The following is a 25327-nucleotide window of genomic DNA, read 5'->3' as shown; positions in this document are numbered from 1 at the left end:
AAGAAGATATACAGATTGCCAACAAACACATGAAAGGATGCTCAACATCACTAATCATGAGAGAAATGCAAATCAAAACTACAATGAGGTATCACCTCACACCAGTCAGAATGGCCATCATCAAAAAATCTACAAACAAATGCTGGAGAGGGTGTGGACAAAAGGGAACCCTGTTGCACTGTTGGTGGGAATGTAAATTGATACAGCCACTATGGAGAACAGTATGGAAGGTCCTTAGAAAACTACAAATAGAACTACCATATGACGCAGCAATCCCACTCCTGGGCATATACCCTGAGAAAACCATAATTCAAAAAGAGTCATGTACCACAATGTTCACTGCAGCTCTATTTACAATAGCCAGGACATGGAAGCACCCTAAGTGTCCATTGACAGATGAATGGATAAAGATGTGGCACATATATACAATGGAATATTACTCAGCCATAAAAAGAAACGAAATTGAGTTATTTGTAGTGAGGTGGATGGACCTAGAGTCTGTCATACAGAGTGAAGTAAGAAAGAGAAAAACAAGTACCGTATGCTAACACATATATATGGAACCAAAAAAAAAAAAGGTCATGAAGAACCTAGGGGCAAGACGGGAATAAAGACGCAGACCTACTAGAGAATGGACTTGAGGACACAGGGAGGGGGAAGGGTAAGCTGGGACGAAGTGAGAAAGTGTAATGGACATATATACACTACCAAATGTAAAACACAGCCAGTGGGAAGCAGCCACATAGCACGGGGAGATCAGCTTGGTGCTTTGTGACCACGTAGAGGGGTGGGATAGGGAGGGTGGGAGGGAGGGAGACGCAAGAGGGAAGAGATATGGGGATATATGTATATGTATAGCTGATTCACTTTGTTACAAAGCAGAAACTAACACACCATTGTAAAGCAATTATACTCCAATAAAGATGTTAAAAGAAAAAAAAAAGAGGGCTTCCCTGGTGGCGCAGTGGTTGAGGGTCCGCCTGCCGATGCAGGAGACACGGGTTCGTGCCCCGGTTCGGGAGGATCCCACGTGCCGCGGAGCGGCTGGGCCCATGAGCCATGGCCGCTGGGCCTGTGCCTCCGGAGCCTGTGCTCCGCAATGGGAGAGGCCACGGCAGTGAGAGGCCCGCATACCGCAAAAAAAAAAAAAAAAAAAAAAAAAAGAATCCGCCTGCCAATGCAGGGGACACGGGTTCGAGCCCTGGTCCCGGAAGATCCCACAGGCTGCGGAGCAACTAAGCCCATGTGCCACGACTACTGAGCATGGGCTCTAGAGCCTGCGAGCCACAACTACTGAGTCCACGTGCTGCAACTACTGAAGCCCACACACCTACAGCCCGTGCTCCACAGCAAGAGAAGCCACCGCAATGAGAAGCCTGCGCACCGCAACGAAGAGTAGGCCCTGCTCGTCGCAACTAGAGAAAGCCCGCGTGCAGCAACGAAGACCTAACACTGCCAAAAATAAAATATATAAAATAAGTTTATATTAAAAAAAATTATCTAATAGCACTGAAGTAGGAACGAGAAAGGAAGCTTTAGATGTGGTTATACCATACTTGGGAGTGAAACGGTTAGAGCAGTCTGAGGCAGGCAGGTCTAGGTTCAAGGTCCAGCACCTTTCCTTACTTTGTACGACTCTGGACAAGTTTCAGCCTCTCTAAAGAACTGCATGGAGGTAAGAACGCCTACTTCTTACGGCTTGAGGACTAAATGAAACAGAGTACACGGACTTCCCTGGTGGCGCCGTGGTTGAGAGTCTGCCTGCCGATGCAGGGGACGCGGGTTCGTGCCCCGGTCCGGGAAGATCCCACATGCCGCGGAGCGGCTGGGCCCGTGAGCCATGGCCGCTGAGCCTGCGCGTCCGGAGCCTGTGCTCCGCAACGGGAGAGGCCACAACGGTGAGAGGCCCGTGTACCACACACACACAAAAAAAAGAGTACACAAAGCACTTAGCACATCTAGCACGTGGTAACACTTAATAAGTTACAGACAATACTAGTTACATATCCGTGAGCGAGCCGAGGCTCATTTTATAAAGGGGGTATTGACAGTTACACAGGAAAGCACTCTGACACCTCAAAGTGCCAGGTAAGCAGGAGGAGTTACCTCTACTGGAGGAGGTCAAGCTCACTGGTTCCCACTGGTTCCCACGCCAGTTGCTCTCCTTACAAGCAGCAGCTTACCATTAGCAACATGGTATTTAGGGCACTAACTTTTTTAGAAATATTACTTTGATATCAACAAATTAACAGAATGTCTATAGGACCATAAAAAAATTTATCATTTTCACGTCATCTAAGGAAGGGTTTTTCTGGCTTCTATAGATTATCATCACTTTTGCCTCTATTACTATCTTGTTATAGTCCTTGCACATAGTAGGAACTTAGTATCTGTTAAACTGACTGCAGAGCACCGGATAATCTAAAACTTGAACTTTACAAGTACTTATTTATCTCAGAAAGGATACAGAAGATATTATGAATAATGAACTCAAGCGATTGTTAGATCACCTCAGATGAGCTCAATAATGTTGAAAAACAGCACTTACCAAAGTAAAGGAGGTCAGTATTGCCTCCATTGTAATACCACATTTTTAAGTGAAGGTACTACTTAAAATGGTCTTCCAAAGGTCTAAGCACGGATCTAAGCTCAGATGTGACAATGCAAAGCAGCTTGAGCTCTGCCAAGTCACTTCAATTGCTATTTACTGACTACCTGCCTTTTGCAAGGTACCCAGCTGAGCAACACAGGCAAAGGCACTGATGTATACTGTACGATGCAGACACCGAGGCAGAGAACAAGATCAAACCCAGGGCTGAAGCGCAGTATCAGCATGGCAGGATGGGAGGGACTGAGAAAAGGAACAGGGCAGCACTGAATGAAAAGTAACGTTAGGAAAACTTTATGGAGGAGGTTCGGCTTAAGCTAGACCTTGAGTGGCAAGTAAGATTTGAATAGGGAGAAATGACTTCTACATGACTAAAATGAAAATCTACATGGCGGCTAAGCCGTTAGGAGTGGGTTGGCACAAGTTTATAGCAGGCTTTGATGCTAGAATGAAAAGTTTTAGACTCTTCTGCTTAAATGATTTGCTTTTCAAAAAGAAGTAGACGTTTAGCTTGTACTTTATAAAACTAATAGTCTTCCCTGGATTGCAGTTAAATCGTGTAGATGCTGGTATTTCAACAGACGGCAAGCATCACGCCTGATTCAACACTGCATATTTTATTGGAGCATAAAGTGCCTACATACTAAGTACTCGGTAAATGTCCACTGAACGACCAAACGATTCTCAGGATGGACTAGCGCAAAGTCCAAATATGGGGGCTCCAGCTGGCAAGCCACCTAGGGTTTGATCAAACAGCTACATCTGAAAGTTTGCTGTTAGAGTAAGAATCCCACACATCAGATTTCTGTGGAATACGTGAGCCCCATCTCTAGCTCCTCTCCCCACCACAATCACAGCAGTCAGATAAAGTTGAGGAGTTTATTAGGGAAATATGAGAGATAAAGACACCCCAAGTGAGAGAAAGAAAACTCTGAAAATGTCCCTTTTCAAGCCAAGTGGGGGCCTGGGCTTGACCTCCCCAAAAGGACAAGAAACTGGTGGGTTAGCAACAACATTCTCTGGCAGCCACCTTGCCAGGGCACCACAGCCAGGACTGCTTCTGACCCCCGGCCAAAGGTGGGGAGGAGGCAAAGACCGTTTATAGAATCAATGCAGAGGCAATGAGATCTGCAAGGAAAGGCTGAGAGAGATAGAGAGAGAGAGAGAGGTGGGGAGGACCTTGACAGAGTCCCCACCTTCTGGCTCTTAGCGCCTCAAATATGTTGACAAGTAGTTCTACAAAGTGTCACTGAAGAAGTAAAATGCCTAATGTTGTTTCTGAGAGTTCCCCTGGCTCCTCCCCACATGCCACATCACACTGCTGGGTGTACATGGCAGAGCCCAAAGGCCACATTTTTGAAAAAAAGGAAAACAAGAATAAGCCCTGTTGCTCTTTAAGGAGAGAGGAAGGAGCTGAAGGCTGCTGGGGCCTTTCCCACGAGGGTCTGCGTTCTGTAAAAGCAACTTCCCAGCAGCAGCATGGCACAGTTCTAGGTGAGGGTCTCACCTTTTGTCACCTGTCAAAGGAAAATTGACAATCAGATAAATTCAAAAGCATTAGAGGGGTCTAAAAAAAAAAACTCTTATTTTCTATCCTAGGTAGTTGGGAGTGGTAGAAAAGATGACAGCTTCAGAGTCCCAGAAAGCTGGTTTAAATTCAGGCAAGGTAGTTAACTTCTCTAAGCCTGTTTCTGCTTCCAGGTTTTTTCAGCAACAAGTGGAAATGTGCATTCTCTCTTGTACAGCCATGCCTGCCTCATGAGGAAGGCCCTTGCCCATCATACTCACCCTTGCTTCAATGTACTCTATTCTCCGCTCAAGAGCTGTCAATTTCTCGTTTAGTGTTGCGAGTCTTGAACGACAAGACATATCTGGTAAAAGAAGACTGACGTTCAGGATTAATGCCATTCCAGACACAAACACACACACAGCCCCTAAGATGAAGAGGAGGAATGATATATCATGCAGAGCACAGATAAGAAGAACGAGTGGGCAAAACAAGGCAGTGGGAGGATAAGGTGAGAAGTATCTTAGGAGCACAGCTGCTTGGAGAGGCTCTGCCTAACTTCCTACCAAACGTGGCAGGCAGAGAATAATGCCGCCCCGCACCACCACCCCCCGCAAGATGTCTACGCTCTAATCCCCAGAACCTGTGAATATGTACCCTACAGGCAAAGGGACTTTGCACATGTGATTAAAGTTAAGGACCTTGAGATCTTGGATTATCCAGATGGGCCCCATCTAATCACAAATCCATAAATGGAAGAGAAAGGCAGAAGAAAAGTGGAAGAAGAGATTCAAAGTGTGAGAGGGACTCAACCTGCCACTGTTGGCTTTGCAGATGGAGGGAGGTGGCCATAAACCAAGGGATGCAAGTGACCTTTAGAAGCTGGGCGTGGTCCTTAGCTGCCAGCCAGCAAGGAAACAGGGACCTTAGTCTGACAGCTGCAAGAAACAGAATTCTGCCAACAACCTACGGGCAGGAAGCAGCTCCTCTTCTAGAGCCTCCAGCCCTGCTGACACTGTGATTTCAGCCCAGTGAACCAGTGTTGGACTTCTGACCTACACAACTGTATGATAGTAAATGCATGTGGTTTAAGCCGCTATATTTGTAGTAATCTGTTATGGCAGCAATAGAAAAGAGAAAACTAATACAGCAAGGCTGTACAGATGGCCATTTGCTAATAGGCAAACCAAGAGTTTCAAGAGAGGGGAAATGACAAGAGGATGAAAATAATCTCAATAGGGAAGAAAAGCAGAGGCCAAGGAAGCAGCAGACCCTGAGGAGGAGGGAAGGTGTGGTGTTTCTGAGCTCATGGAAGCCAGCTCACTGCTGCTGCTCTAAGGGTGCTTGATGTCCCATCAGCACCTGCACAGGCCTTTCAGAACAAGAGAAAACTTGGAGAACATCAACTACCCTGTGGATCCCACCTTTCATCTGCAAAAAATTCCTTTTCTTCCCCTATCCTTTCCAATCTCTTTAACACCTCACCCAAAAGGAAACCTAGACTTGCCCTAAAATACCTTTCCCCCTGCAAACTTCTCTGACACCAATCACTTGGCGACTCTTCCTCCAACTGTTCTCAACATCCGGGAGAAAAAGGTTTCCAGGCATGCTAATTACTCCCATACGCCTCCCCAAACTGTTCTTCAGTCATCTCTCAATAATCCTCACTTCTGAAGTTTAAAATATCTGCTCTCCGAGACACTCTCCCACCCAGTGATCTCATACTTAGCTCACATCCCTCCTTTTCATCTCTTCCCCGGATGCTATGCAAAAGCACTTCAGCACCCAATTTAACAAATCTTGCGCACCCTGATCTTGCCTTGACTTTCATTTCATCAAGTCCAAATCTTACTCATCTTGCCCTTTTAAACATTCTCCTTCAAGTCAGTTCAAAGTGGACCTCTGAGAGGTCTTTGCTGAGTGGATATACTTCTCCCTCTTCTGTAAGGATTTGCCTATTCTGGACATTGTTCACTCTTCTTTTTCATCTTGTTTTTTTGTGTTTTTTTTTAATCTGCTAGGGCTGCTTCTTCTAATTCCCAGGCCCAGCTTGAGCAGAAGCACCTCAGCACCCTCCTTTTCCCGGATACACCGCCACTGCTAGGACTGCCCAACAGGACCTAAACTCTTTTCAGCCTGGTTTTTAGAAGCTCAGAGGCACATCGCGTATGCTTTTCAGTAAGAGCGTGAATGTTATCACCGACAACCTGTCTTTTCCCATAAAAACGTCTGCCAAAATGAAGGCGCAGGGTGGTGAGAGGGAGGTTTCCTTCCTGGATGGCTGTTCTGTTCTAGCTCTGTCAATCTGGTGATGAATCAGAATCCAAGAACAGCACTATGTTACTGGCCTGCATGGATAAGCACTGTTGAAAATGTAAAATGTTGAACTCTAGAAACTTCAGTCATATTTCAGATCCCATTAAATACATACCAATTCAAACAAAATGCTGGGAAACCATGCGGCAGCCGGACAAATTTGAAACCACAATGCATTTGTATGTACATTATCACCAGACTGTAATGGAAAAAGCAAGTTGTCCTCATCAGGGTGCTTGATGGTGTGCATACGTTACCACCGCTAACAAATGCCAGTTACCAGACAACTTCTCTGAACTCTTACTGCAGGTAACCTTAACCTACAAAAATCAGCACTGTCTTTCTCTTAAGGTCTTATTTCTCCAACAAAATTATAAACTTCCTAAGAGTGGCTATGTCCATTTATTCTTATTTATCCCTTTCTCACAGCATCTGACGCACAGCTGGAGTTACAAGAGGCTGTATTTGTTTGCCAAGTATAAGAATTGAGATTTAAAAACAGCCTCATTCTCAGGCTTCCCTGGTGGCGCAGTGGTTGAGAGTCCGCCTGCCGATGCAGGGGACACGAGTTTGTGCCCCGGTCCGGGAAGACCCCACATGCCGCGGAGCGGCTGGGCCTGTGAGCCATGGCCGCTGAGCCTGCGCGTCCGGAGGCTGTGCTCCACAACAGGAGAGGCCACAACAGTGAGAGGCCCACGTACTGCAAAAAACAAACAAACAAACAAACAAAAACCAGCCTCATTCTCTATTTTTTTTTGTTACATTTCTCTGAACATATTAGCTTTAGAGTCAGAAAAAAAGGTGTAAAAATAAAAAGCTATCATCTGTAACAATCTATTTTTAGAAACATCATCAATTCAAAGTACAGAATAGGTCCAGTGTTAGGATGTTAGTGCTCCATCACGATCTGTGTGTCCTCAGGTTCAGGTGGTCCTCCAATGCTTAAAGGGTAAACCACAAAGAGATCAAAATTCTACTCACACTAGCTGGAATCACAGGGTAGAAGCTGTTCAGAATCATTAGGTATCCCGGAAAAACAGTTCCCTCCCCAAAGCACATGCCCTACACAACCTCTCTGTGGTCAGGGTGAGAATTATAGGTCTGCTGCCATTTTCAAAAAGCTATAGATGCCCCCTCAAAGTAAACGCCTGCTAAATCTCTGCACCACCAAATCACATTATAAACACAATACAAAGCCCCCCCAGATACATGTCAGAATTGAGGAGTCATGCTAAGGGCTTAGACAGGGAAAATACATCCCACACTCACTCATCCTGAGTCATCCAATGCCAAGACAACACACTGAAGTCTATCCTTACGATTTACCCAGTTTCTCAGCCTGGTGGTCTTTGTCTAAACTCTTGTATCATGATATCGTCAATCTTCAGGAACTTGCCTCAGGTATACCTAACTGCTAAGACAAATTGCTTTAACTTTTAATCGTGCTTCCTAATTGTTCTTACTTGTAATTAATTGTTCTTTTCTTTAAAAGGACTAAATACACTTTCTAAAATCTTCAAAAACCACCTAGTAATTACTCCAAACATCAGGCCATTATCCTCACCTTAAAGGAGAATAATGGCCTAAGCCAAGGGAAGCCATTTCTCCCAGCTCCTGAAGAACGGAATCCTATGCATCTACTTCCTTGGTCTAGGACTTGCTGGAAATTTTGAAGAAAAAAAAAAAAGTCTTTATTCTCTATCTGATCATAAAATGGGACTCACACGCAGTTGCTAAAATCTCACAACAGGTATTTCCTTGCTTATAAAGCAAGAAAAGAGACACTTCTCCTCTGCAATCCTAAGCTCAAACTCTTCAATTTTCGGTTCGTTCCAAGACTCACCCACTAAAACTTCAGTAAAATGTCAAGAAGTTTTATGCCAGAGATAAATGTATGTTTATTATATGCTTATTAATATGATTCCGTGCTCAGAAACGAAGTTATTACATTACCTAGATCCAAACTGGGGGAAGTGAGATGCTAGCTCACTTTTAAATTTTGAACAACAGCACCAGTTTAACTTGTTATTTTAGATGCTTTATTTACTGAACTGACATTCTTAATACTCTGTTTGGATATTCTGTGTCTACATATCAGATACTAACTCCTACCAGATAAATGAAGCCTTTTGCTTTGGGGTTTTTTGGGGGGGTTTTTTTTGCGGTACGCGGGCCTCTCACTGTTGTGGCCTCTCCCATTGTGGAGCACAGGCTCCGGACGCGCAGGCTCAGCGGCCATGGCTCACGGACCCAGCCGCTCCGCGGCATGTGGGGTCTTCCCGGACCGGGGCACGAACCCGTGTCCCCTGCATCGGCAGGCGGACTCTCAACCACTGCGCCACCAGGGAAGCCCTGCTTCTGGTTTTAAAAGTAAAAACTCTCCACGTCAGTTATCTGTCCAACTACTTTCCACTGCCTCTCCAGACTAAGCCAAAGTGTCAAAGCTGTGACCCTGTCATCACTCCATCCCTCCCGGGGCACGGAACATTTTGTTTTCTCTTACCTGGCTCTGCCTCTGAGGGAACGTTATGAGTAAAGAATGCCCTAAAAAACCCCCAATAATAGTTTAGCTAAGGAAGGAGAGACAATTAGGAAAACTAACATCAAAATAGTTTGCACAGAACTTAAAAAATAATTTCAGGATACATGAGTTCTATGACTTCTTGACTACCATTCCCTACTACAACCTCTATACTAAGTTATGTGTGTGAATTTGTATCACTGACATACAATTTATACTATTCTCATCTCTCATTAATACTACCTTCACCCTCATTCCCTGTGTGAGGAAATCCATCACACCAAGTCACATTGTATGTGAATATATTAAGACAAAAGCAATGTTCTGCTTTGCTCTGAAGTTGTCCTTATTTCATCTTCAAGGCTTCTGTGTCCCCCACAGAACCTGAGAGAGAGCCTTGTACTCAGATCTAGTTTCTCTTGCTGATGCTTTCTGACAAGACTCTTGCCCTGTCACCTTTACACTCCTTAGGACTTGTCAGTTCTCTAGCTAGAAAATAATTCCTTTTGAAATCTTTTTTAATACATCGGTGTCCCCTCCTTAATCTTAATCGCTTAATGTTGCTGAAAGAGTGGACCAGAAGCACAGCAGTTAGAAAAAGATCACTAGACGTCATCCCCACACCTTGTAATGCCATAGAAAGTCTACCCAGTGTTCAGTTCTCTCAAAGAAACACTTGGAGAACATGAGGTAGGGGGTCTCTGCTAGGCGCCTGCCGTCCAGAAGGATGTGGAACAATGCGAAGAGAATTTAAAACTGTCACGAGCAGGCCTAGGAAAGATTTTGCTAGAAGCAGACAGAACACCCACTGTCGGCTAGAGACTAGCAATGCAGAGATGTCCATGGCCTGACGCGATGTGGACCTTACTCTGCCCTCATCTGCTGCCACTCAGCACAGCGCGCGCGGAGACAGAAAGGAACCCACAGGAGGGGCCGGAGGAGCGACTAAGAGGCTCGGAGCTCAAGGGCTTCGACTCGATCCGGAGGGAGATGGGCAACCGTCTAGAGTCTTTACAAGGCAGTAACACAGCCATGCTGCGTTCCGAGAGCCAAGCGGGGACTGGAAGCGAAGCACAGAAGAAGAAGGGAGGCGACTGAAGAGTAGAAAAGAAGCAGACGATGGATGGGGCTGCCTGACGTATCCGGGAAAAGGAAAGACTTGTTAATGGATCCGGGGTGAAGGTAAGGAAGCCGATGAGCTCAGCGTGGGGCAGGAACACCCCACAGGGACTGCCCAGTGGAGGCCGGGGGTCAGGGCGAGAGGGGGAAGGTGCGGCCTGAAGGAGGAAGCGAAAACCAGCAGGAGCCCGAGGCTCCCCGAGTCCCCTTCAAAGCTTCTCAGCGCCCTCCCTCAGCAGGCCTCCCTCCTCCCAGCCTCCCCCGGCTCGCCCGCTGACCAAACGAGTTGAGAAAGTCTGCGATTTTCTTGATGCTGCTGGTGATGACCTCAATGTACTCCCGGTTCGCCCAGTCCTGGTGAATCTCCCGCTGCACCGGATCCTCTTGCCCCGCCATGGCTGCAGCCTAAGGAAGCGCGATTGCGCAGGCGCCTCGACCCTCCAGGCCGCCAGTGCGCCTGCGCCGCCGGTCCACAGCGGTCCTGGGGCACCCACGAATCCATGGGCCTTGTGGTGCGCCTGCGCATTGTCACGTCTTCACTGGCCTTTTCGCGCTGCTCCCACGCCCCTGAAGACCGTCGCCTCCAGGTCGTGGAGAAGAATGGAGTGCGCACGGGCCAAAGTCCCCCCCACCCCCACCCCACCCCCCGCGCCACCGCTACCACCATCTCTGTCTCTGGAGGTTACGGTCCTTGGCGGGGGAGCGTGGGCCCGCATCATCCCTTCCCTCGGGTGCTCCAGACTAAGCTTGCGGTCTGTGTCCACAATAAGCTGGGCATAGCCAATTAAACCACATTAAATACAAATCATTTTTAAAATGCCTTTTAACAACACAACATGATGTCCCACCTTACAATTATCAAATGAACAAACGTTATTTTTTTTTTTAACGATAATACTCAGTGTTGAAGAGGCTGAGGGGAAATTGGTAAACTCGTAAATAGCTGGTCACACTGTAAACTGGCACAAACCCTTCGGAAGGAAATTTGTAAATTGTTAGCAAGAGCTGTAAAAATTTTCAAACTTTTTAACCTAGGTATTAACAAAAGTATTGAAAAAGAAAAAACACTTTATGCACAAAGGTGTTCTTTGAGGCATTATGTGTTTTTTAAAAATAAATCTCAACAGTTGGGGAATGGCTAAACATTGGTATGGCCACTTAGAGCAATATTATGCAGTCATATAAATGCTAATTATGAAAAACTGTGGCAACATAATGGAGATGATAAATGAAAGGGAAAACAAAATGCATGTGTTGTTGTTTTTTAAATTGCAACTATGCAAAAATTATATCTGCTTGAGGACAAGAAGGATATACCAAAAAAATGTCAATACCTAGTTTGTTAAGGTAGTGGAATTATGTGCAATTTTATTTGTTTCAGGGAATATTTACAATCTGGTTTGTATGGTAAATGCCTTTTAGTTTTTTTTTTTGTTTTGTTTTGTTTTGTTTTTGCCGTACGCGAGCCTCTCACTGCTGTGGCCTCTCCCGTTGTGGAGCACAGGCCCCGGAGGCGCAGGCTCCGCGGCCATGGCTCACGGGCCCAGCCGCTCTGCAGCATGTGGGATCTTCCCGGACCGGGGCACGAACCCGTGTCCCCTGCATCGGCAGGCGGACTCTCAACCACTGTGCCACCAGGGAAGCCCTGCCTTTTAGTTTTTAAAAAGTGATGAACAGTCAGATTTCTTCTAGCAGTAGCTGGGAAGAAAACATTACTAGCAGTCCTGTACTCTGGTAGAAGATCTTATAAGCTATAATGCTGCTTTTTTAAAATATAAATTTATTTATTTAATTTATTTATTTTTGGCTGTGTTGGGTCTTCGTTGCTTCACGCAGGCTTTCTCTAGTTGTGGCGAGTGGGGGCTACTCTTCGTTGCGGTGCGTGGGCTTCTCATTGCGGTGGCTTCTTTCATTGCAGAGCATGGGCTCTAGGCATGCAGGCTTCAGTAGTTGCAGCACGCGGGCTCAGTAGTTGTGGCTCACAGGCTCTAGAGTACAGGCTCAGTAGTTGTGGCGCACGGGCTTAGTTGCTCCGCTGCATGTGGGATCTTCCCGGACCAGGGCTTGAACCCATAGTCCCCTACCCTGGCAGGCAGATTCTCAACCACTGCTCCACCAGGGAAGCCCCTATAATGATGCTTTAATAGCTGTTACCTCACTGGATCCTCACAAACCCTGTGGAAGGAAGTGAGGAAGAGGTTTCCAATTTTACAGATGAGAAAACTGAAGTCCAGGGTCACAGAGCCAATTAAGTGGTGGACCTTCACCAGCTGATTCCAGACTCCATTATCTTTTCATTGTACCACTCTGAGAACAGGTTAAAGTCCATCTGAGCTCTCCCACATTTTCATGTAAATGGTTTCTGAAATAATAATAAATATCGATCCTAAATATCAAACGCAGGCATCCAGAAGGCTCTCTGCCATTCAGTCCTCCAGTTATGGGTTTGCCAATGTGGTACTTCTTCATTGTAGGAATTGTTCCCAACGCGTGATGCAGGGCTTCACAGGCAAGCTTCAGGAATGCTCTTGGTGCAGCAAGGAGTGCTTCCGGGTGATAGACTGCCTCAGCATAAGGGAGACAGATCCCTATCCTTGAGTCTGTCACACACTTCACAGAACTTGGGGATCTTGTCACTGACTCCAGGTATAACAATCAGCGCGAAATCAAATTCGTGAAGAAATGTTTTGATTGTATTGTGTGGTCATTTGAGTTGCCTTTGCAATCATGTGTACTTGGACCATTATTTGCATGCCTATAGGTATAGTGTGTGCAGTGTGGCAATGTTGCTGGCTACTGTAAAAACATTATATGGGCTCTCAGCAGAGCAAATGCGGCTGTTGTCACGAGAATCCCTGGATGGTGCAACCAGAATGTTGTGTTGCATGATACAGACCAAACTGATGTTGTAGATCATCAATAATATGAAGTATGGGAGATTCTGGCTTTCTATACATGTATGGTGGCCGTGGAGGTGGAGTATCAGACTTGGAGGTGATGGCAAAGGTACCTCCAGGAATACATCCCTTAATGTTGGGCAGATTAGACAGAGGACTGTGGTGCAGATTGTCATAACAGCATGAAGCCTTCTCTATCCAACAATTCTTAATCATACAATTCTGCTTTGGGGGACTTTCATTTAAAAAACACAAGTGGGCTTCGCTGGTGGCGCAGTGGTTGAGAGTCCGCCTGCCGATGCAGGGGACACGGGTTCGTGCCCCGGTCTGGGAAGATCCCACATGCCGCGGAGCAGCTGGGCCCATGAGCCATGGCCGCTGCGCCTGCGCGTCCGGAGCCTGTGCTCCGCAACGGGAGAGGCCACAACAGTGAGGCGCCCGCGTACCAACCCCCCGCAAAAAAAATAAAAAACACAACTGTGCGATAAAAACTCCTGTTTTGTTTGCTTTTTAAATAACAAGTATCTCTTTTATTCAAGAGGAAAATAAAAATAAACTTACTGGGTAAAAAAAAGTTGCAATTCAAAATCATCTCAGGGGACTTCCCCGGTGGTCCATTGGGTAGGACTCCACGCTCCCAATGCAGGGGGCCCGGGTTCAATCCCTGGTGAGGGAACTAGATCACACATGCATGGCGCAACTAAGAGTCTGCATGCAGCAATGAAGATCCCAAGTGCCGCAACTAAGACCCGGTGCAGCCAAAATAAATATATATATATATTTTTTGCGTTACGCGGGCCTCTCACTGTTGTGGCCTCTCCTGTTGCGGAGCACAGGCTCCGGACGCGCAGGCTCAGCAGCCATGGCTCACGGGCCCAGCCGCTCCGCGGCACGTGGGATCTTCCCGGACCGGGGCACAAACCCGTGTCCCCTGCGTTGGCAGGCGGACTCTCAACTGCTGCGCCACCAGGGAAGCCCGGTTCTGCCCAATATTTAGGCTGGACATTTGATAAAGCCTTTTCCCTCTGGCCCTATTTCCTCTTAGGAGACAAGTGAGGAAAGGCTCCTGGGATTTTTCTTTTTTTGGTCATATGCTCAGAGGCGTTAACGCCCTCCACCTGCACCTTGCCTTGGTGGTGTACCAGAGCAGCCCTGATCCTGGATGTATGCTCCTAGGGTCATAATATCAAGCACCAGAAGCCTTCCACAGCCTGTTTGGAATAGATAACTATCCCCTGGGTGTCAATTTCTCATCCGAAGGCAGCCCAGATATTTGAGCAGTATGCATAAGGGCCTGCATAGATCAGGAGAAACATACCAGTTGGAGGAAATCAACAAATCTCCTTTCTACTAACCACTGTCAGCGGGCAGGTCTTCTGGTTTGAAAGGTCACTAACAATTCCCTTTAAAAAACGAAACTTACCGTGTCACAAACTATGGTGGAGGTGTCAAACTTTTAACAGTATTTCCTGGGCAATTACTGGATGGGATGGGATCAGATCTGCTGCTACCTTTGAGGGAGACTAGAGAAGGGGCAGAGAAATACACTTGACTGGAAAGAAAAGGGATATGCTATGCCCCTTAACATAATAGGTAGGTGCTCAAAAAATGTTAGTAGTTGACAATTTTAAAGTAGAAAAATGGCAAGTCCAAATTCTACTTGGATAAATTTTGCATTAGCAACATCCTCCCAGCCCTTTCCTTTATCTCCAAAGGGCGGGGTGGGAATCAAGTTCTTAACCAGTGGGTCTTTCATAGATAAGAAAAAAACAAAAACAAAACACACATAGAAGAACCAGAAAAATCTTTTATAAACTTTAAAAGACTGGCCTTTGGAATTCTTTTCCCTCCCAGCCTGGTGTAATTCCTCTGAGGTGGTATATAAGTAGCTCAGGGCCCTGAGAGAGCTGCTCCCTTGTGTCAGAAAAGAGGTTTTTAGGGCCAAGAGCAGACTGTCTCCATAATTAAGAATAGTAAAAGCTGAAGTTCCTTAAAGGAACAGCATAAGAAGTTCTCAAACTACAAGGTACATCAGACTCCCCTGGAGGGTTTGTTTAAATGCAGAATGCAGGGTCCTTCCCCCCAGAGTTTCTGATTCTATAGGTCTCAGGTGGGGCCCAAGAATCTGCATTTCTGCCACATTCCCAGATGACTGTCATGGTTCTAGTCCCTGAATCATACTTTGAGGCCGCCCCCACCGCGGGTCCCAGCAGCTCGGGCGGCAGGAGGAGCGGCAGCGGCCAGGCAGACCAGCTTCGCGAAGGCTCTCGGCACGCCGCGGCCCGCCCGCCCCGCCGCCACGATGCCCAAGAGGAAGGTCAGCTCGGCCGAGGGGGCGGCGAAGGAGGAGCCCAAGAGGAGATCGGTGAGGTTGTCAGCTAATCCGGCTCCTGCAAAAGTGGAAACGAAGCCAAAAAAGGCGGCAGGAAAGGATAAATCTTCCGACAAAAAAAGTGCAAACAAAAGGCAAAAGGGGAGCAAAGGGAAAACAGACTGAAGTGGCCAACCAAGAGACTAAAGAGTTACCTGCAGAAAATGGAGAAACTAAAAATGAGGAGAGCCCAGCTTCTGATGAAGCAGGAGAGAAAGAAGCCAAGTCTGATTAATATCACACACCTGGTCCTATCAGTGGTCCCTGTTTCCCTTCTTGTACAATCCAGAGGAATATTTTTATCAACTATTTTGTAAATGCAAGTTTTTTAGTAGCTCTAGAAACATTTTTAAAAAGGAAGGAATCCCACCTCATCCCATTTTTTAAGTGTAAATGCTTTTTTTTAAGAGGTGAAATCATTTGCTGGTTGTTTATTTTTTGGTACAACCAGAAAATAGTGGGATATTGAATATGGGAGGCTTTGATTCTCTTGGGTGTAGCTTTTATATCCTATAATACAAAGCATACTAAATGGCAGTTTGGAGTCAGTTGTGCATTTAATGTCTTAAACACTTTAAATTACTTCTCTTCCCACGTTGTTTTTGGTAGAATTGTTTCCTAAAGCAAACCACTCACCCCTTGATCTTGGCTCTCCTGGGCAGAATTTTGTGCACTCTGTAACATCTTTGGTTGTGGTAGTCCAGTTCTTCTAGTAACTGTTAATGTGCTGTGAACGACCGACAATTTGAGTATGTAGTGTATGTGATTATTAAATTGTGAATTAGTGGGACTTACGATGTAACAGCATATCAATATTTGAAGATATTGGTACTTGATATCCTGTGAAGGAAAATTTGCCCCCAAATTTTAAGCTGGAAAGTCACTGGAATAACTGTTCAGAAAAGAATCACAACTACATGATTTTTTAGGTTTTTGGTACGTATGTTGAGAATTGTGTACAAGTTGAAATGTCTGTGTACTGATCCTCAAAACAACCAATAAAATCTCAGTTATGAAAGAAAAAAAAGAATCATACTTTGAGAACCAACGGTATAAATACATGGGATTTAGAGTCACAAATATTTGGCAAGACACACCTTTCTGAGCATCCATCCACAAATAATGTCTCATCATGAAATGCCAGCAGCTTCTGCCACCTGAGAGGCATAGATTCTGACTTCAGCAGTTATCAACACAGCACAGATCCTAATGCTGAACAGGGACACTCCATTTTGGACACATCTATTTCCTCATCTGTAAAATGGGTACAAACCTACCTTCAGAGGCTTGTGATAAGGTTTAATAAAGTACACATAGCAGTTGCCAGATTCAATACTTGTCACTATCCTCTACTGCCCTTTATAGAATTACTAATATCCTAACATCTATTGGAATCTTTTCATGAGAACTACAGAGTAAGTTAAAGTCAATAATGAGACAGAGATGTGAATTTAAACAGCCATGCCCTTGCCAAAAGCATGCTAGGAAAATTCCATGTTCTGATTCCTCTCCTCTAGGACTGTCAATGGCAGGATACCAGCTCTGGTCACCATGGACCCCACCGGATGAGGGCTTCCAATGGCTGCAGCATACAACACCTACACCTTCCAAGCACCCCTTTAGGGCTTCCCCCTGTTTCCCCCACACCCCTTCTAATCTTGAAGTGCAGCTGTGCTTTCAAGAGGTCTCTCTAGTTCTAGACAGTCCATTCCTGGAGCCTGGGGTGAGTCCCAAGTTGCCCTGCCACACGTCAGAGCTCCGAACCATGAACAACAAGAAAGGGCTGGTCAGGAAGCTTCAGCCTGTCTGCCTCAATGGAGTGGATTCTGTCTTTGGCAGGGTCATCACGGCTCAGCCGCCAAAGTGGACTGGGACCTTCAGAGTTTCAGACAAGTCAGCCGTTTGCAAAATCATCAGCCGGGAGCACCAGGGGCCCACTGGACTTAAGGAAGCCTCAGATTCAGATGACAGTGACCATGTGCAAATAGATGCTGTGCTCCATCCTCTTGCTGTATGCGACATACAATAAGTGCACCTTTGCCTTGCAACACTCCAAGTAAAGTGTCCCCATCTGATCCCCATTCCTCACACCACGCCTTTTGCTATGTGCCTGAAGCTTACATAGACCTTTCTGTGTAAAGGAAACTGTGTTTGCCCCAGCCATCTTGCTTTTCAGTCAAACAGTGACAATTCAGGAGCCCCCCTCCTCTCTTCCTGTCCAAAAATAGGCCAGTGACAGAGCAAGGGAGAACATTTCTATTGTAAAGCTGAACAACCATTTAGAGTCAAACTAGCATTGACATGTACATGTAATAAAGAACCATTAAACAAACCATATAAACCAATGAGCCTACCGTGAACTCTTTTCAACACTGAAGACCACAATGAGTTGGGGAAACAAAGAGTGTCAAGGAAGGAGATTATGGATTTCTATGTACATGAGGATGAAGGGGTCAAAAATCTGTATGTGGGTCAACGATTAATTTAAAAAAACAAAAACAAATAACCTCCCCCACCATAAAACGAACAAAAAAACCTAACCAGCCACACCCTAATACTACCAGAGAGTACAAAAGTGGGTACAAATATAACAAATATTAATATTTACAGCCTGGCAAAAAAGAACTTGGTAGCAGCACTGAAACTGGGCTTTCTGGCAGAAGACATGAGAGTTCTCCATTTTAGCTGAAATGTACTCCTAATGTTCTATTTTTAATAAACTATAAGTAATTTTGTAGCATTGTTCTAACTAGATTATAGGTATAACTCAGAATAATGTGGAAATAAAATAAAAATTATATATGCAAAGTTAACATGAATTTGATGCTGCCTTTTTCTCCTTTATCATATCTACATGACCACCAAAAATTTAAAAAGCAGCCAAACATTCGACTTTCTTTGGGCATTAAAAGAAATTCGTCACTCCTCCAAAAAAGATCACAAAATATCTTCTCATCTCAAATAATAGGGTCCTTGTAATAGGGAACATATGATTGTAATTGGTAGAACTGATGTGTTGTACCAGTCTCCATTATTTCTCTGCACAAACACCAATTCAGTTCCATCTATGAAGGAAATTCGAAAATAGGAATGAGGTAGCTGAGGCAGAACTTAAAACAGAATTTATTTGTAAGACTGGTACAAGCCTAAATTCTAGAATAAATCCAGAGTTTCAAAACTAGCTCCTGAAGCTCAGAGTCACAGCACTGCCCTGAATTCAGGAGGCTAGCACAGCACTGCCGTGTTTGCCTAAATTGGTAAGTAACACTACATTCGAATTCTGAGCCACGGTCTTTGATGTTAGTAGACAACCTGTGAAATCCACAATTAAGTTGATTCAATAAAGCCCCTTCTTTAAGGACAAAATAGGATGCTTCCTGTTAGAAAGGCAGACAGCAGATTTGAAACCCTGAACACAAAATGGTAAGTAGCTGGCAGAGATGGGGAGGGAGTATCATTCTGTGGTCTAATCAGAGTCATCATCACTCTCTTGCTCCTTTTCTCCATCACTTGCTTCATCTTCTTCACCGTCCTAAGAGGCAAAGGATAATTAAGTATTTTAGGTCATCCGGGCGACGCCATGACTTGCAACACTGCTCCCACAGCATATATGACTGTATTGTATCGTTGTTAAAAACAGTGATAGGTTTTAAACCATTCTTTTGAGAATGAATCAGAGGCTCCCCCATTCTTGTATCATGGCCTCTAAGCCAAGACGATGGAGGGAGCCATTTTGATACTGACTTATGCCATTCTGCAACCCAACCAAATATGCATGATTTGTAAATAAGCCACGGCCCTCCAGCTCCACTGCATGTGTGTGACATAGGAACAAAATGGGCATTCAATATAGAATGAAATGTTTGTTAAATTCAAAATCCAATAGGAATCCAGAGTAAAATTCTCTCTGGTTTGTAAAATCTAATCTGGGAGGCTTGCTTATGACAAAGCACCAAACTAATAGGATACTGTCTGCCTCAAAACTATTTGATGGGGACTTCCCTGGTGGCGCAGTGATTAAGAATCCACCTGCCAATGCAGGGGAGACGGGTTCGAGCCCTAGTCTGGGAAGATCCCACATGCTGCGGAGCAACTAAGCCCGCGTGCCACAACTACTGAAGCCCGTGCTCTGCAACAAACAGAAGCCACTGCAATGAGAAGCCCGTGCACCACAACGAAGAGTAGGCCCCGCTCGCCGCAACTAGCGAAAGCCCGCATGCAGCAACAAAGACCCAACGCAGCCAAAAATAAATAAATAAATAAATTTATAGGGAAAAAAAGAAAGCCATAAAACTTTTTTATCAGAACAAGGTGGAGATATTCTATACAAATAAAACAGAGGACCATGTAATAAAAGAATTTTTCATACTAAATAGTCCTTACGCATCAGCCTCAAATTGCATTACAAACTGTATCCACAGCAGGGGTTCTTAAATCTCAGCTTCTCTGTATCTATAACCCACCTGAATTGTAACAAACTTTAATAAATATATACATTTTTCTTTAGCTTTCTTTAAAGTCTCAAAAGCATTGGTAGTAGCCCAAAAGAGCATAAGGACTCCTACTCTTACTTTAGTCCTCAGTGGTAGCAGCTTTTGATTCTGTGCTTTAGCTTTCACATTTCTATTTTAGATACTCAAACAACATGTTCAAATGGTTTAACTCATTCTTCTCAACACTTAGAGAACACTTTGACCTCTTCTTATCTCCCCTCTAAAATGGTTTCAGATATGAATTCAGGAGGCTATAATGGAAGGGAACTTTCAACTCTATAACATATGCTACAAACAACTCCAGATACTCAAGTTGTGATTAAAATATTGAGTGATTATAATATCGTGTGGGTTTTTTTCTGGCCCCCACAGAATTCACATCAGCACAGAAGCTTTTTTGGAGGGAATGGAGATGGGCATAGAAGTATCTGATTATAAAATCAAGCAGGGAAAATTCTGCACTCTCTACCATCAATGCCACTCTGGTGCCTTTTACAGACATACCTCTGTTCCTTTGCTCTTGGAGACCTGGGATGACGTATCATCCTCACTCTCATCTGCTGTGCTCTCCTGGGAATTCTGGGATATAATCTCTTCACCCTGAATGTGAATGGGCCAGGACAAACAGTGGGTTATAAATGATCACATATGGGGTCTCAAGGGGAGAAAGGCTTAGTTTATAGACAAAGCAAAGAAAGATATTCAGTCATTCAAATATGGTCAAACACGGACACCAACCTGTGATCCAGCATCTAGAGAAGTGATAATCAACCCAAGATTTCTAAGATGCTTGTGGCTCTGATACAATATGTAGTTTTAAAGGTTCATCTTTGTATTCTAATATCATACTAGTTTTACAAGACCAGACTGTATTGGTGACTCTTTCAGGTAATGCTGAATATGGTTCTAAAGTTTCCCAAATACCTTAAGGTATGTGAGCATGAACACCAACACACCAATCACAAATGGCCATGTAGAGGCTAAAGGATGGTACACTAAAATGGTTTAAGAACATCAAATCTGGATCAGGACTGTTTGGACTCAAACCCTTGCTCCACTCACTTATGGCTGAATGATAAGTTTACTTAACTTTGCTGAGCTTCAATTTTCTCATGGAAGCAAGAGATTGAAGTGAAGAAAGGAAGCTAATTCTCTGGGGAGCTATTCTTTTCATACATAAGATTTTTTCTTTTCTTTTCTTTTTTTTTTTTGCGGTACGCGGGCCTCTCACCGTTGTGGCCTCTCCCGCTGCGGAGCACAGGCTCTGGATGTGCAGGCTCAGCGGCCATGGCTCCACGGCATGTGGGATCCGCCTGGACCGGGGCACGAACCCGTGTCCCCTGCATCGGCAGGCAGACTCTCAACCACTGTGCCACCAGGGAAGCCCAGATTTTTTTTTTTTTTTTTTTGTCGTATATAAGATTTTAAGACTCAGATGTTGTAAGCATGAATGAGGAGGGCTTGCACTGTATTTGAAAAATGCTATAACTCCAAAGTAGTAGTATAAGCAAAACAAGATTTCAGCCAGTCAGTCAGACAATTGAAAGAACTAAGAAATGCTCATTTGTTAAAATTAGCCAGAGAATAATTTCAGGAACAAGACAGACTGGTTTTAGGGGAAAAAACCCAAAATAACTAAACAAACAAAGTTTTATATACAAAAATATTCTAAATCTACCCACATTAGGGCTTAAAGGTATCCCTCTAGCTATGAGAAGGAGGTTTTCCTGATCTGCTCCTCTATGTCTGAGGCCTTGTTGATATCAATGGTATGTTTTGGTGCCTTCGCTGCCTGGGATGAGGAGTGCAACCTGCAACCAGGGCCCAAAGGCAATGTACCCTAACGTTAAGAGCTAAACAGTCACAGATTTGAGAAAAGCAGTTTTGAGTATTGAGAGTGGGGCTTAGGTGACCTTCCTTAGATACTTTCCAATGCTCTCACAAAGAAAGGAAGTAGGAGATTGCTACTGGCGGGCTCCCAGGCTTACCTGCAAGTCCCGGTTTTTGAGATTGCCCAGCCAAAAAGCCTCTCGGCAATTGTTGAGGATGAGCATGGCTTTCACTCTGCAAACTAACAGCTCCAGGGTCTTTTTGAGCAAAGGCACATGCTTGGTGAGTTTCGTGTCCTGGTGAATCTGAATGGAAACAAATGCATCCAACTCATCTGGGTTTATCATCATGCTTTCACATTTCCTATACAGAAACTTTTGAATTCCTGACACCTTGAACACTGAACAAGACCATATGCCCTGCCAGTACAGGCCAGAGACATGTTCCATCAAAGAGCAGTAGTCCGGCAGAGTATTCCGAAGAGAATGGCAGCTGTCCTTCAAGCTAAAAGAGCCTAGAAGACATACCACCAACACTTCACGGTTCCTCTTCATAACCTCTTATTGATCAATTATCAATGAATTTACGTAAAATATTCTTGAATGTATATTCTACTGATATTAAACAACAGAGAGTATCCCTGTTTAGCTGAGGGAGTCCTTATAAAATTCCACTGTTCAGCACCTTAAAAAGTTAGAACCAGGGGAGGAAATGAACAACAGGAACTGGGCTTGCCAGTGACTGCAGCACTCCATGGTTCTGTGTTCCTTCACACAAAAAATGACTGGCTCAACTCCAGGCTTCAAGTGGAAAAGTCCTTTAATGCTAAAATGTTCTCACAAGAGACAGATGTGTTCCTTGACAAGTAAGTAGTACAGCTGAAAAGCTCTAAAAACAGCTGCTTTTAGAACTACCTCTTGTCTCCAGCAGAGTCATCACTTACATAATATTCCTCCTGCCCAGAGTACTTTGTAGCAGTTACACATTCACCAACATTCTCTCACCAAAGAAGCGCTCCTGGAGGAAACAGGGCTATGGAGTTTGAGTCAAATTTCAGATGCAGAAATTCCCCTCTAGATGATTACCCAATCTCTGCCAGCAACTGAGGATTTGACCACTCTGAATAAACTGCCTTTGGACAGACATAGTCCCAGAAATAAAGGCTCAAGAGGGGTAAAAAAGGAAGAAGGCACTGGAGCCCACGGATCTCCAAAATCACAACCACAGATTAAACCAACAGGTGGGTTGGTGGTGTGACCTGCTTTCCATCTTACCTTGGAATGCCCACACAGGTGATGAAGCAGCCTTGTATTCAACTGGAAGGTTTCCAGTAAACTCAGAACATCTTCCTATAACCAACAACATTTGTAAGTGCCATATGAAACGTTCTCATTTCATTTTATATGCAAGATATTCTTGCAACCAAGGGTTCCAAAGAGGATCAAGCCTGCGGGTTCCAGCTGTATATGGATAATCATCTCTTCTTTTTTTAAAATTGAGGTATAGTTGATTTACAATATGTTTCAGGTGTACAACATAGTGATTCACAATTTTTCAAGATTATGCTAGACAATTATCTTAATTTGGCCCTCAAATAGGAGGAGGAGTGATCACTGGCTATCCTCCCCTTTATCTTTCTGAGTTATGAGGGACCAACCAAATATTGTGAGAGTGTTTTGCAAAGTTCAACTTGCTAAGTATGTGTAAGAAGTAATCATCTCTGTTTCTGTTCTTTTTATTTTTAAATTAAAATTTTTGGCTGCACTGTGGGGCACGCGGGACCTTAGTTCCCCGACCAGGGATGGAACCCGCACCCCCTACAGTGGAAGCGTGAAGTCTTCACCACTGGACTGCCAGGGGAGCCCCTGTTTCTATTCTTATTTCACTACTCTAGTCTTGGATCCCACTTGGGTAAAAAACTCTCAAGACTCCGTTATAACAAGAGTTTAAGACACAAATGAGGTTTTTTTCGTTCGTTTGTTTTGTTTTTAAATTCCCAAGACCAGACTTAGAGAAGCACACAGGAATAAGCAAATGACACACTAATATGTGAGGTCTTGGGACTGCAGTAGCACAATAAAATCAAGCTAAAAAGAACAACCATCCTCAAGTCTGTAGGAGAAGTAGGAAGGCGGACGTACTATGGAACATTCAGTCCTACATGGGCATCTCTGGGGATAGGTGAAGTGACCAGAAGTACCTAAGCAGATCTGTGGCCCAGAACCTGGGCAAGGGGACCACCCCCATGCCAGCCCAGGAATCGCCGTGGACATATCTTCTGAACAACTGTACAGGGCATATTTTTGCTCTCTGTTCTCAGTTCTTACCCGATGTTTTCTAAAACTGAAGTCTAGGAGAGGCATACACTGCTTCAGAAATGCTTCCACAAAGAGACGCCCATACTGAAGAAGAGAAGAGACACACTGGTGATGACCTCTAGCTGAGGTCTTTTACCTGAAAGGCCCCTGCCTCAGGCAGCATAACATTTCCCAGACCAGGGGGTTTATTTTCTTATTTTTATATATAAAAAATAAATTGGAAAGGGTCCAAAAGGTTAATTTGGAGAATGTAGCTTAATGCAAAAGCTAAATGGGCCTGCTAACTAAGCCCCAGAATTAGGCAGACTTACCTACCCCAGACACAGTCAATGCACAGGGGTGTTGCTCAGCTTGAGAATGAGGGCACAGAGGAACAGAGGGGAACCCCAGCTCCCTGAGGACACCTTACTCTCAAGAGGAAAGAACTGCGTAGAGCTGAGAAAGCACATGACCACTTGCCCAATTTACCAATCAGGTAAATGACTCCCCCTTCTCACCCATCTCCCATAATGGCACCAGGGTGGAGTGAGTAAAGAGGAAGAGAGAAGCCAGGAGATAATGAGAATGGGGCACCATCCACAAGAAGGAACTGTCAAGAGTGGGCCTAGAAGCATTCTCCCTATAGTGTTCTTTAGCTCTTAAGCTATCAAAGATTTGATGGGTTTACCATCAAATCTATGGCTAATCTGGGATATCCCCCGGCAGAGGAGTTCAGCAGATACCAGAACACCAGCTCCCACATTGATAAGGCCATACATGGGCTTTAAAAAGAGCAATCACCCACTCCTCCTTCCTTTCTATTGCCTGGGAAGGAATGGCAGGGAGTGACTACTGCTCCTGAAGCCACTAATCCTATTTCTAAGACTAAGTTTTCAAACTCATAGTAAAATTGGTTTCTCTTGTCATCCAACTAGTATGGGAAAACATATCCATGGTCTTTTCTAGACTACCTGATAGCACAGATTCTGGAGACTGGCTTTTGGTCAAGGTATTAAGCAATTCCACTCAGTTAACTCACAGGAAGGATAAACACTAAAGAGGGCCGGTCTCACCTTCAAACATACATGCAGAACAGGACGGCTGTCAAACACCTGTAGAGATGAAGGACAAGAAACCAAAGCTGAAGGCTGCTCCTCTGAGCACCCCAGCCTCCTCCCCACCATGCAAAGCACAGCTCTGAGTGTTGCAGAGACGTCTAAAATGAAGAAGGCAGGCCAATATGTCAACAAGTCAATTACAAAGCAGAACGAAGGAATCCCTGTAACTGAAGTTCAAGAAAAGGAAGAGGGGAGCTGAGAGGAACAAGGAATTGATTCCAACTGGGAATGTTAAGAAGATGGCATTGCA

The 25327-nt window shown here is 44.7% G+C and overlaps 3 protein-coding genes and 1 pseudogene across 9 annotated transcripts in view; 2 read left to right on the top strand and 2 right to left on the bottom strand.

Annotated features, from left to right (window-relative positions):
* Window positions 1-3473: 3473 nt before the first annotated feature.
* Window positions 3474-10668, bottom strand: BRK1 (BRICK1 subunit of SCAR/WAVE actin nucleating complex). The gene is made up of 3 exons (XM_079935828.1): window positions 10350-10668; window positions 4397-4479; window positions 3474-4125 (listed from the first exon to the last, which is right to left on the bottom strand). Exons 1-3 carry the CDS (start codon window positions 10465-10467, stop codon window positions 4099-4101), a joined length of 228 nt encoding a protein of 75 aa, XP_079791954.1. The 5' UTR covers window positions 10468-10668; the 3' UTR covers window positions 3474-4098.
* A 4600-nt stretch (window positions 10669-15268) lies between these two features.
* On the top strand, window positions 15269-15814 carry LOC307192798 (non-histone chromosomal protein HMG-14-like; annotated as a pseudogene). The gene has a single exon. The product of its transcript is annotated as a non-histone chromosomal protein HMG-14-like (transcript).
* A 1047-nt stretch (window positions 15815-16861) lies between these two features.
* On the top strand, window positions 16862-17399 carry FANCD2OS (FANCD2 opposite strand; the record flags this gene model as incomplete). The annotated part of the gene is given in 3 exon segments (XM_079935186.1): window positions 16862-17290; window positions 17292-17324; window positions 17328-17399. Coding segments are annotated over 3 exon segments (531 nt in total). The 5' UTR covers window positions 16862-16864.
* Window positions 17400-18538: 1139 nt separating this feature from the next.
* The window catches only part of FANCD2 (FA complementation group D2), a 56792-nt gene continuing 50003 nt past the window's right edge, over window positions 18539-25327 (bottom strand). For all 6 annotated transcript variants that reach the window (XM_079935819.1, XM_079935818.1, XM_079935823.1 and 3 more), the window contains 6 exons: window positions 25033-25071; window positions 23990-24064; window positions 22937-23011; window positions 21821-21967; window positions 20337-20432; window positions 18539-18871 (listed from right to left, as the gene is read on the bottom strand). In XM_079935819.1, coding sequence (XP_079791945.1) covers window positions 18806-18871; window positions 20337-20432; window positions 21821-21967; window positions 22937-23011; window positions 23990-24064; window positions 25033-25071 — 498 coding nt within the window. In that variant the 3' untranslated portion in view covers window positions 18539-18805. The remainder of the gene's footprint in view (window positions 18872-20336; window positions 20433-21820; window positions 21968-22936; window positions 23012-23989; window positions 24065-25032; window positions 25072-25327) is intronic.

Source organism: Stenella coeruleoalba (assembly GCF_951394435.1).
Source record: "Stenella coeruleoalba genome assembly, chromosome: 10".
Lineage (NCBI taxonomy): Eukaryota > Metazoa > Chordata > Mammalia > Artiodactyla > Delphinidae > Stenella > Stenella coeruleoalba.
Note: the sequence above shows the minus strand (reverse complement) of the source record. Positions and strands in the feature narration are given on the sequence as shown.